This window comes from Desmodus rotundus, chromosome 11 (genome assembly GCF_022682495.2).
Source record: "Desmodus rotundus isolate HL8 chromosome 11, HLdesRot8A.1, whole genome shotgun sequence".
NCBI classification, from domain to species: Eukaryota; Metazoa; Chordata; class Mammalia; order Chiroptera; family Phyllostomidae; genus Desmodus; species Desmodus rotundus.
The window spans coordinates 58,424,252-58,437,702 of NC_071397.1; the positions used below are offsets into that span (position 1 = coordinate 58,424,252).

Consider the following 13,451-nt stretch of genomic DNA (forward strand, 5'->3'; position numbering starts at 1 on the left):
CTTTGTGAATGAATGTTAGAGGATTTCTCAGAGTTCCCTGTTGGAAAAAGCCCTCTACACAACTTGAAAGGCTGATGTCCCCCTCAGGAAATGAATGAGTCGATAACCTCTGACACCAGTGACCAGTCCAGTGAACCTTACCTTAATTCCACTAATACTGGAGGCCCCCAATCAGGCAAGACTGAATCTCATAACCATACCATTTTATGCGGTTCAGTTATGGCATTTCACAGTTTTAATCTGTGTTACAGGTTTGAATTTCATAAAACTTAACAATAAGGATTCAGAATCCATCTACATATTGTTTCTGATTTTATTAAACTATTTTGTAATTAAAACAAACTTACAATATCATTCACTATAAATGTGTGTCATTGACAAAACTAAACTGCTGGTCTGTGGATTTTATGACAACTAGTTTTACATAAATAATAGCTTTCTCCCTCAATTTACATGAATACTTTCCTAGATTATTTTCCTGTTAACGATGTTGAGGTTTAAAGTAATTCTTTCATTTAAAATATTTTAAGAAGCCACATAACTTATTTTAGTATTTTTAATTTTGTATTATGTGAAAAGTTTAAGATGAAATGCCATTGTTAAAGTTACTTCATTATAGGTCATTGTAACCAATTGATTTCCATTAAAATAATGCCTAGTAAATGTTTTGTTAGCAAGTAATTTTTTTTGAGAGATTTGTGGTACTCTTTCAAAATCATTTTGATTTTCATAGTTTTTCTTTTCTTTCTACCATGCTTATTCCCTCCAAAGTAAATGAGAAAACTTTGCCCCCTTTCCTGAGAAACAATGAAATAGACAAAAAAATTTGTAAATTCATCAATCTTGTTTGAAGCTTCTTACCACAAACTGCTGAAAATAGCATATATTTATCTACATCCATTTATTTCAGATCTGAACCAAGTAGTATAATTTATATTTAGTTTATATATACTAAACTAAAGGGGGGGTATACATAGGGGCTGTATGTGGATATTCAAAAGCTCCTGGATTCAGGATCCCTACATTTTAGTTTGTGTGTTAGTGTTAGGGGTGTTAAGAGTTAGTGTGGACCTGTTTGGAGACACCAGAGGAGATTGCGGGTTTGGTGGGGGAGGGTCAACTCAACTCGGTAGCTGTGCCTAAGGGAAGTGGTATCTGTACAGTTTCCCAGTAAACTGCTTGTTTAAGAAAATGGGGGTGGGGTGGGGGAAAGAGTGGTGGTGCGTTTAAATGTTTCAAAAACTGGTGATTTTTTTTTAAAGGAAATAAGGCATTTCTAGTTGATCTATAATATTTAGTGTAGTATTCGATGAGGGTGGTAATATTGGTGTCTCTATCTAGTAGTCTGCAATCATTTGAACCGATCTAAAAGGTAAAGGGAAAGTGTTTTAAAACAAGGTGGGCCAGGGACAGCGGTAGGAGCCTAATCTGTTATTCAATTTTCGTTTATTCTACTCTTCTACCCACTGGTAGTTGACTTTTGAAATGTAAGGGTCCTGTCAATATTATATAAATTTTCCTTTTTTCCTCCCACTTGCCTCTCTTTCTTCACCCCTCCCCCCACCAGCGTCTGCTTTTTTCTCCCCCACCTCTTTCTCTGGCTCTGCAGCCGCCTCTGCTGGCGGCTCCTCTTCACCTCCCCTGCCCGGCGTACCCCTCCCCCTCCCTGCCTTACGTTGTCTTGCTCTTGGGGAACAATCGCCACTGATTGAGGTTCACTCTATGTTAGGCTGGCAAACTGGGCTGTTATTTAGGAAGTCATTAATCACATCTCCTCCCCCGGAAAAGAGGTGGTGGAGAAACCTGTGAAGTACAATTTCTTACCAACCTCTTCCAAAATGTCCCGAAATTATAATCCTAAACACAATTTGACTACATGAAGGTGGTAGAGATTTTTTCCAGTAGGATTTATTTTAAATTTGAAAAATTTTAGGGTAGAATCAGGTAATTGTGGGTTTTTGTCTTATTGTAGGTGTATATTATCCTTATCTAAACTTTCATGGGGATTTAATTAGGTTTAATTAGATCTTTTGTAAGTGATATATTTTCCTCTTAAAACTGAATAAATATGAAATTTGAGTCCAAAGCAGGTTTACTACTATCGAGGAGCTGAATTCTTATGGGGAAAAAGGCATAACCTCAGTTGCTTTATTTAATGGCTTTTTCCCCTAAATGAGATTATTTGGACAACCTTGTGTATGAAGCACGCGTGTGCACATATATGACTGTGCCGTTTTTCTAAACGATTCACAAGGACCCTCCATTGTGTTTAAGTAAAAGCACAAAGTCAGCATTCTGATTTATCGTAAAGAAGCGTCCCAAATTGTCTTTAAGATAACATGTTTGAGTTTTTCGTGTTCATTCATAAATTATTTTGATGTCAGCATAGATGAAATGGCGATTGGTTATCTCTTCCTCTTGCCGGCCCCTTAAGGATCCGAGGTGAAATTAGTAGCAAGAAAGCATGTAATTGACAAAGTCACGTGTGCTCAGGGAGCCAGAAACTGGAGAGAGAAGAGAAAAAAATCAAAAGAGGGAAAGCACATTAGACCATGCGAGCTAAATTTGTGATCGCACAAAATCAAGATGTTAGATTGATGCAGAAGATCACTCCGTTGCAAAGGGAAAGTTTTCATCTCACGAGTTTGGAGCAGAGAGCCCGTGGGGCAACATGGCCGAAGGTTAATTTTCTTTTCTATTGTTTTACTGTGATTTTCTCTCTTCCTTTCTCTTCCCCCTCCCCCTCTCCCACCCTTCTTTGCCGGTCCCCCCCTTCCCGGTTTTACCCCAATACTGGGCATTACCCCCACCCCCCATCGCGCAAGGGGGCTTTCGGCAACCTATTGTTACAGATCTCCAAAAATGTTTTGTACCGCCCACACTGATTCACAACTTGAAAAGCTTTCAGGGGGCTATTGTTTGAATTGTTTGAGTGTGATTAAGCGCAGTTTCAGTTAGTGAGCCCAAGAAAACTTTTATACACCTGCCCCCTCCCCCATCTCAACTTTAATCTAAAGTTAGGGGGGAGGGGAATGCACAGTGCAGATAACCCTGGGCTCTCTGCGGCGTGTGCGTTAAAGTAGTTGTAACCTTCTTCGCGATTTCTTTCCTCCTCGTGCCTGCCGGAGAGAAGAGTTTGGAGGGGAAATTGTCTTTGTAAATGGGATCAGTGTTAAATCAGCAACATGCAAGTAAAGTATCATTCTGTACTGTAATGTGCGAGTGAAAATATGAAGTTAAATGAAAAATTGCACGTGTGTACAGAACCGTGGAAGTGGATGTGATCCGTAGAACAGTGTGGCACCCCCTCCCCCCTCCCCTTTTAACCCTTTCCATTTTAAATATTTTCTGTAGAAGAAAAGAAGGACTCAACCATTTAATCGCGTTTAAGTATTTCCTTCTCTCCCGACTTCCCCACCCCCACTCCCTAGGCTCTCAAGCAGTTTTTTACCCCCTCTTTCCATGAACTGTATGGCAAATACAGACTAACTGACTTTTTTTTTTTTTTTGTCCTGTTCTACTCAGGCGGGGCAAGCAAAGGTGGTGGAGAAGAGCCTGGGAAGCTGCCGGAGCAGGCAGAGGAGGAATCCCAGGTTTTGCACGGAACTGGCCACTGTAAGTGGTTCAATGTGCGAATGGGATTTGGATTCATCTCCATGATAAACCGAGAGGGAAGCCCCTTGGATATTCCAGTCGATGTATTCGTACACCAAGTAAGCCAAACTTTCCACCCTCTTCACTTGTTTCCACGTGGAGGAGTTGATCAGTAGTTTTGTCAATGGCTGTACAATAATGTGTCTTTAGGTATATTGAAAGACAAATCTTATAGTCATGAGTTAATACAGTTTTTAGGGTATGTGGGTGGGCCCCTTCCTGGGTATTTTTCTTAAATAGAAAATTAAATCTTTGAAATTTTACTGCTTTGGTGCTGGTTGAGGTTATTAGCAAGTTCCCTCCCTTCATTCTGCAGCCAAATTGCAGTGGTATAGCTTCCGGTGTTATTGGTTACAATGTATTCTGTCGCTGACGCCTGGTGAATGAGTAGATAAATGAATGAAGAAACGGTGATCGTTTTAGTTTAAAAAAAACACAACACAACGGTTTGCTGTTAAATCTGTAGGTTCCCATGCTTTAGACATCTTTAGTCAGTAGCTTTCCCTGTTATTTCATCTCTGCCGGCCCGGTAGTCATTTGTAGATGTAAGTAAAAATAATTTGATTGTACAGTAAAATAATGTAGAACACTGTTGGCCTAGTATGGATTTGAAGAAATGCAAGAGTGGATGCTTAGTAATCAAACATTTTAGAAATGTGCGTCATGTAGGGCATACGTCCTAGAATACTGTCTCTTTAAGAGACTGAACTCAAAAAAACATGTGGCCAGAGGCGGCTGTAGCTTGTGTGTTTAAAATGTGCTAGTCTGCTACTTGGGGGTAAATTTCCACCATTGCTTATAGTGTGTTGTAATTTTTTAAGATGCTTAATACCAAACAAAATGTTATTGGTTCTCATTTTAAAAATTTTACACAGAAATAAATTAATACCTCATCCCCTTTCAATCCACTCCACTCTATTGCTTGATCTCTTTATAGTAAAAAAGATATTTAGAGTTTGCAAGTTTGATCTTTTCATCAAAGAAGTTAAAGAACTATAAATTCTCTGTAATTAACTCTGAGATAGAGGTAAAGGGATTTAAGAGTAAAGGGGTTTACTTTATCATGACATCTAAGTTTTATTAAAAAGAATTGAATGACTATCAGTACTGCAGGTTGACTGACATGGATACATACAGGAAATAGTCTGCATGAAAATTATGTACTATATTTGATACTGTGTTGCATGTTCCTGGTAATATTTACAACCTCCTTTTCCCCTAAGGAATATCATCTCCAAATTAACTGTATAAACAATAGAAACATATGAAACCATTCTGTTTTGATCTGTTGTCCTGTGGTGCTTGGTAGCTTCCTGACCTTGCTGTGTGGTGTGTGTTTTCCTTTCCTAAAGGCCTGGTCGTCATTATTGGCTGTTTATATGTGGAAGGATCAGCATAATCTGTGAATTGAAACAGTTTTTAAATATATAACTAGACATCCACAGACAGGCTACTGAATTTTATGCCTCCTACTTTATATTGCAAAATGAAGCCACATTTTCTGCTTTTTTTTTCCCCCTAGACTGGATGACTGAAATCATTGACAGATTCAATTCTGTCAGGCTCTGGCTTTCCCCCCTTTGAACCTTCCTTAGGTTGTTAAATTGTCCTTTACGATCTCATAAATTTGTTTTATAGATGAATGAAAAAAATAGCTCTTTTCTCCTTTGATCACACCTTGTTATAATTTTGTTTTCTATGTTTACCTTTAATATATTCAAATTTTAGACATCTTATTACTCAATGTTTAAAACCACAAGACACCAAATTTAAGCTGTTTAATGCTTATGTAGATCATTCCTATATCTACTAAATTCAGAAATTATATTACTGAAAAAGTTTTATAGATAGCAGTTTCTAGTGTACAATAATTGATTAAGACTTGCTTTAATCTTCTGTTACACATTATGTGTTTACTAAAGAACAATATTAAAATGACATGTGATAAAAATGCTCTTTAAATATGTGTATTTGTGTTCTTCCTAGATACATTCTTAGGAAGAAGTATGTAAAAAGTCAATAAAACTTAAATATTAGTGTTTTTGTGATGTAAAAAAAAACAAGTAGTGGTAATCTTTAACTTTAAAATTAGAAAGTGATATTTTAGGGGATTTTTTATGGTTACAGTATTTGTTTTTTTCAATATATCTGTCTTTTATTTTTAAGGAAAAAATCACTTAGGTATCAAATGCTTTATTTTTTTTGCTTCTTGATTTTGATACCTGAGTTTGTTATGTTGGGGCTCAAGTTAAATTACATATGAATTATATGAATGATTGTTTGAAAGGAGGCAGGAATCCTACTGATTTTAGCCAAGCAACTACAAGTAACAATCAGATGGTCATTAACAATGTGTATAGGTATCATGTGAGCATCCTTTTTGCTTATACAATCAGGTTGAAGCTCAGGACAATTTTATAAACACCTTTTAAATGTTCTTAATTATTTTTGGTACCATTTTTACTGTCAGCGTTTTTTAAAGCATACTAGGTTTTATGTATAATTATAAATTAGATTCCCCCATTATGTCTGTATACTCTTTTGTTATGAAAAATACACATGGCTATTTAGGAATTTTAAATGTTCTCTTGGACCAATATCTACCCATTATTTTAAATACATGACATAGGTGTTTTCTGAGTGTTCAGAAATGTATGTATCATTGGATTTTTTTAAGTATTGGGAAACATGTTTTTAATAGTATATAGTTGGGAAATAAAAATAAATTATTTTAGTTTTTTTAAAAACGTTAAAAAGTTTACACCAAGTCACCCAGAATGTACTTTTTCTTTTGAAAATATTAACTGCAAAGAACTGTACTTCAAAAACAGTTCAGCTGATAGAAATATATATGTATTTTTTTAAGTAGGTTTGTATATTGTTACATAAATCTATTTAAAATTTGTTGTCAATAATAAAATCAAACTTCTGGTTTCTCTAATGTCACCAGCTCATCAGAAAGAAACGCATGACTTAGGTGCTGTACTTTACCTATCCTTAGACTGTTTGGTAAATGCAGTGAGATTCTGCTCTTTGGAGATAGTGTGTGACCAGTGGTGGTTTAAAATAACAGTCTCATTTGACTTCCTAATGTTAACTTGTGATTTAAATGGTCTTATTTTTATGGACCATTGATGAATATATATGTATTCTGAAACATGTCAATACCAAAACATTGATAGTGTTCAATAATGAATATTTTATTTTTGCAAACGTAACAGAAATATAATTTGTGAATTTTGTCACAGTGCACAGTCTTTGAGGTGACCCTTAAAATATTTAATATTTGAAAATTTTGCTGATTAAGTTTGTCAGTAAGATAAATATGTAGGAATTTCCTACCTAAGAATTAAATGGGAAACAGATTTGTTTCAATTGCAGGAAGGGTATACATGGTTAATACAGATTTGTAAGTCTAGGTTAGGTTCCTACTAAGGTAATTTTATCAATTAGAATACAATTATTTGTAAGTGCTAATAATAATCCTATCAGTTTATTGTTATTAAGAAATTTTTTAAAATTGCACTCATAGTTAGATTGTAGCTAACATGTTTAAATGACCTGGAAAGATCTCTGGCAACTTTTTGAAATATTATAAGCTTTTAATAGGACTTAAATATTTGATGGTATTTTAGGTGAATTTCATGGTAATTAAATATGAAGTCTTTTCTGGAGAAGGACAATATTCCCCAATAACTACCTGTTGATATTTATTATCCTGTAAGGTTTTTTTTACATATATTTTGACATTTATTTACAGTCATTATCTCACCTCATAAGATAAAAGGGTCATTTGAAATTTATTTTGTTTAGGGGAGGAATAAAATCCATTCTTCCTACTGCCTTCTCTTAAGCTTATTTGCATAGTAATATTTCTTCACTTGTTGGGTTATATTTGGAATTCTTGGATTTTTAACATATAGTACTTTTTTCACAATTTATGTAAGAATTTATTTCAAAGACAGACTAGTTCATAATGATTGTAATTTAGCTGCTATTACTCAGTAGGCTTAAATATATTTTTACTAATTTGGTTTTGAATTCTTCATTTACCTTTATAGTATTGATGTTCTCTCTTTATGCTCTGTATTTCTAACTTGTAGTTTAATCTTTGTGGAGGCTACAAATGTCCATAGTACAAAGATTTTAATATATTTTGTATTCTTTTTTATTATTTTGCTTAGCAAATATCTCAAAGAGTAATGGAAATAGAAGAAATAAGAATAATTATTGTAACTGAGATCAATTTTAAGCATTTTATTGATAGTATAAGATGTGAAAATATTTGAAGATGACATATATATGAAAATTTTAAGTATTATGCATCAGTTGACATTCATAAAGTTCATATCAATGTTTTAATGTTAATTATACAATCTATGAAAACATTTAAAGATTTACTTCAGTATATTCATGTTTAAGGACTTAAAAGGAAATACTCATAGTATTTCATCACTAATTTATTAGCTATATCTACTTTTGTCATAGTTAGGCATGAAAACATTTTCACATGCACAATAGATGTGATTATTATTATTTAAACAAAGAGAAATCTTAGAAATTGAAAAATGTAATCATATAATAGTTAAGCTCACTTGTTAGTAAATTATGCATTTTAATATTTTGAAAATAGTTCTTAAACCTACCAAATTTTCATAATTTGCCCATTTGACCAATTTGGAAGAATCCTTAATGAAATATGTTAAATTTAATCATACTCACAGGCATTTAAATAAAAGTTTTATATACCTTTGTTTTATAAAAGATATTGGGTACTTTCTGTCTGGTTTTCAAATGCTGGTCTATGTCCCCTTTTTGTGTACTTCTAAAAAGATGTTGTTATTCTCATTCAATTTACAAGTGAAATGTGAATTGGGTGCAATTTAAGACAGCCTTCCTTCCTCCGTCTGCAGATTATTGATACAACTCTTAAATACTTTCCTCTTTTTTATTTTTCAGTATTCTTTTATTCTTATAAGATCATTCACAATAAATTAAGTCAATTCAGCATAACATCTTTAAGGTTAAAGGTGTATCTTTGACTCATTTCAGAGTTCTTGAGTTTCATAAGGAGTTAAAAACTTTTTTTACCTGCACTCAATGTGGTAGATTAAACAGTGTGTTCTTCATTGTAAATTTTGTTACTTTGGGGTAGCATGGAACCCTTATTGTATGAACGTGGTTGGATTCTTCTTATTAATTATGTAAAATTGAGGATAGTTTTATGTATTTTAACTAGGTAGTTCCTTTGATAGTGTGATTGATATAAAAGTTACTAGTTTAAAACATGCAGTATTGTATTTTTATTTCTGAACTAAGAAATAAAGTGATGTTTCTGATTAATTAAACTGGAAATTTAGACTTCATATGGAGTTAAATATGAAATAAATAAGTTATTTTATTCCTCATACCTTGAGACATTCTGAATGAATTTTAAGTGATTAGAAGTTCAGCTTGTTCAATATATAGTTGCTATAGGTTATAGCATTGTTAATGAGAAACATTAACAATGATTTTTATTTTTCTCTAAAATAATTTGATTATATTGTAACATCTAATATCAGAAAAGTTGATAACAATAACATATTCAAGAAAATAAATTGCAGAACAGTGGGGATACATTTAGAAATGATCTTTTCAGTGAGCTGTCGAACAATACATCATGATTAATCTTATCTTTTATCTAGTAACAAGTGGAAGATGGTCTGATGATTGCTCCCCCACTTCATCCCTCAATATCCAAGTAATTGACAATTTGGAAATGCCATCTAAAATAAGATTTATAGATAATTGATAGATTTAGTCATATTTATTTCTACAATCAGCTGTAAATAGGAGTAATCATACCTAACTTTTCAGGTTGTTGTAAAGAGTAAAGATGTTACACAAACTGCCTAGCAAGTATGTATTGGATAAATGAACTAAAATGGAAAATAGTCGTTGTCACAATAAAATCATGGTTATCTTCAATGGCCTATATTCATTGCAGAAAATTAATTGGTACCTTTTGTGTGCTCTCCTTAGAAATGAGGAAAATATGTTGTGTAGTGTTAATAGCTTAATTTCTATTTCGGTGAACTACAAAGCTTTTTATTATGATTGTATGGTATTTGATATTGTTTAATATATCAGAATATAAAATGAGGCTTAGAAATATTTCTGTTACATAGATATTTTTAATAGTTTGTTGTACCATGAGATTTTACCTGTGTGTTCAGGTGTACACGTCCAGTTTGTTTATTTTTCAGTGTAAGTTAAGGAAACATTGTTTTAAACAGACCTGCTGTGATAATTTAATGTCTATTGCTGAATTAATTATTAATTAATCCTAGTGATATAATATATAATGGCATAGGATCTGGTCAAATAGATCAGTATTCAAATCCTAGTTTATTACATGTCTGGAGGGGAAATAAGTTAATTTGTCAGTGTCTCAGTGTCCTATATATGAAGGGACAAAAATGTTTCCATCTTGTAAAGGGTTATTATGAGGATTAAATGTTATTATACACATAGAGCCTTCAACACAGAGCTTGGGAGATAGTAAGGGCACACTCATGTTTGTTGTACATAGTTCCTACAAAGCAGAAGTAGTGTGGTGGAGTGAGGGAAACAAAGATTGGAAATGAAGATCTGGGTTTGGCTCTGCCGCTTGCTTGGTTCCTTACTATTGGTTACTCACTTCCTTAGAATTTCACTGTGCTTATGGATAAAATCTTGTCAATCATATCTTTCCTCCCTATTTTTAAGGGTTAGGGTATGGATTAGTTGATGTAATATGCATGAAAATAACTGAAATTATAACAATCCCAGGTTTTAGTTTTAATTTAATTTTGGGCACTGTATGTTTATTAATACTTTACTCATGTAAAAAAGTCATTGTCAGGATTTTTAAAAGCTGGTAAATAAGCCCATGTCATTTATTTTACTTTTTGCCTTAGCTTTATTGAGATATAATTTACTTGAGATATATTCATAGATCTTAATATATATCTCAATATATATTATTAAGATATATACTGAGATATATTAGGATTAAATTCACAAAATTTAAGTATTCAATTAGGTGTGTTTGACAAATTGTGTAGCTATTACCATAATCATGATATAGAACATTAAATCATCCCAGAAAGTTCCCTTGTGCCCATTTGTAGTCATCTTTAAAGAGAAGAGGCTCAATTGGTATATTATAGTACTGGTTAACTGATCTGATTCCTTTGAACTTCATCTCGTTAGATATAGGCTGCAATCTAGTATCCTTTATCAAAAGCAATCCACATTTATTTTCACGCGTTTTGCTGGTTTCTCTTTAGTTACTTCTGCTTGGAAATTATCTTTACATGAGTAGTTTCTGTGTTTGTGAAAGTGAGATTAATTAGTGTGGGTTTCACTAATCGTCAGTCTTAATTTCATTTATCCTTATGGTACTTTCCATAGAGTATAAACTCACTGCTTACCTAAAGGGAGGATTTCAGTTTGTTGTTTGGTTGGTTTGGTTATTTATTTCCTCAGTAGAAGTCATGCTTACTGATTTTAGAGAGAAGGGAAAGTGGGGACAGACAGAGAGAGAGAGAGAGAGAAACACTGATCAGTTGCCTCCCATAGACATCCTAGTTGGAGACTGAACCTGTAGCCTAGGCATACACCCTCATCTGGAATCAAACCCAAGACCTTTCAGTTTACCAGGACGACTCTGACCATCTGAGCCACACCAGCCAGGGCAGATTTCATCTTATTGATCTTTATGTTTCTTTTGGGAAATATAATGACTTTCTGTCTTAAATGAGTTTTTATATAAACAGTCTTAGAGGTATAAATCAACAAGATGGCTTATTGTCATATAAAAGTATTACCTTTTTATTTATTCAACTCATTTTTATCGATCACATACTAAGTGTAAAATGTTATTTGATAAATTTCAAAGTTCTGTTCTCCAGTTTGCTATATATTTCTGTTTTGTTCCTTTTAGCAAACTTTTTAATAAAAATTTTCCAATTCTCATTCCTTTCATACAAGGTGTAAAAGTACATTTTCCCCATGTACTATTTCATTTCTTTTACAAAGCCTAATTATATAACCTCTACACATTTAATTTGGGGATAACTATGAACTTTAAAAATGTTAGTTTTTAAATTTTGAGCTAAATATAGTGATTTCTTATCAGTCTTAATATAGTTTTTGGATTTTGTGCACAGAAACTATCATTACCAGTGCTTAGAATCATATCATCTTATTGTGTTATTAGTAAAATACTTAATTTTACCAGCTGCTTTAACCTTTTGTTATGAGTCCACTTTTAAAAATCAACCTACTTATATGTATTACTTTTGTCAATCTTAAAGTTGGCCTCTATTTCAAAATCTTGTAAGTTTAATTTGATAATAAATTTAAGATTTTTGTTCAGTTTCATTGTGCTGTATTATATAAAGACTATGTAAAATTTAAAATTAAGTTTATTTTGGCCATGTTTGTTCATGATCATTTCTTTCCTTAAGCTTTGCAAGCAATTCCCTAGGTCATTACTGATATGTTCTCAGATATTAGAATGCCTAAATTATTTTAACAGTTTTTCATTCAAATGAATTATTTTTATCCTTAGTTCAGTATGTAATAGAAGGCTGATAACACTCACTATATGTATCTCTTAAATGCTTCATATATATATCTTCTAAAGCTTAGAATGAATTCTGCCTACTTTTTTCTGAAAGTTTGATTTTAATAATACATCATTTTCCTTATAATATGGAGACACTTGTGCTTGGAAACTAATTCCATTTTTCAACAACTCCTCTAAATAGATTAAATGATATTAGAGACACACACCTAACACTATTCAATATATTATATTTAAAAAGATAAATGAACAAATCTTTCTTAACTTTTACCAAGAAAAATAGCTTCCCTTTTTAGGATTGGTTAAACTGTGAACCAGAAATTTAATCTCATAGTATTGACCTCATTTTTTTTTTTAGCTCTCCAATTAAAATTTTTAGTTCAATACTAAATCTAAGGACAGTTGGATTTGCATGTTTGTCCCTTTCACTGTTTCTTCCCCCATGCCATTGAAGATATTTGAATGGTGAGGAATTTGCGCCCTTTGGCTCAGGTTGCAGACCCACTTGATCAAGCCAGAGAAGCTGAGGTCAGATCTATTCATTGCTTATCTTTTCCTTGGGCCACTTGTAAATCCTGCCTTTCTGCTCTGAAAAAACAAAAAAACAAAAAAAACCTCTTTATATTAGGTTCATAATAAAGCATGGAGTATAAAAAAATGGTTGGTACTTGATTCTGACTCCACATGTGTTAATTTCACTATTTTTAGAAGTTTGTCATTGTATTGCAGCTTATTTGATATGTACAATTTTATTTCAATGTGTGTTATTGCATAAGATACTGTAAAAGAATCCTGTTGGTAATGAAAATATCTCAGATTGATATTTTACTTCTTTGAGATGTAGTGATTAAGTACATTGAATTAGTTGATGTGATTCAGGTCTATAAAAAAACCACAAAGTATTTTGTTTTGATATGCTTAATTTCCAACATTTATGCTGACACTAAAAACTTGTCTGAATCAGTTACAGCACAAGTTTACGAACCGTATCAATAATGGTATAAAGAGTTTAAATATAAACCCAGGTTTAAACAAACAGAAAACACTTTGTTCTTATCGCAGCATCCTTTAAAAGTATACAGCTCCAGCTCTGGTTCAGGACCTCAGGACCACCCATCACCCTGGTCATTGGATACTATTTATTCAAGAAGCTTGTGAAGTGTCTGTGTGCCAGTGGGGGGAT

At 32.9% G+C, this 13,451-nt stretch overlaps 1 protein-coding gene across 1 annotated transcript in view; it reads left to right on the forward strand.

The window, feature by feature from the left end:
• The first annotated feature begins 2,552 nt into the window (after positions 1-2,552).
• The window catches only part of LIN28B (lin-28 homolog B), a 98,673-nt gene continuing 87,774 nt past the window's right edge, over positions 2,553-13,451 (forward strand). Inside the window, exons 1-2 of the mRNA XM_053913570.1 lie at positions 2,553-2,661; positions 3,526-3,713. Of these exons, the coding sequence (XP_053769545.1) occupies positions 2,553-2,661; positions 3,526-3,713 (297 nt within the window). The remainder of the gene's footprint in view (positions 2,662-3,525; positions 3,714-13,451) is intronic.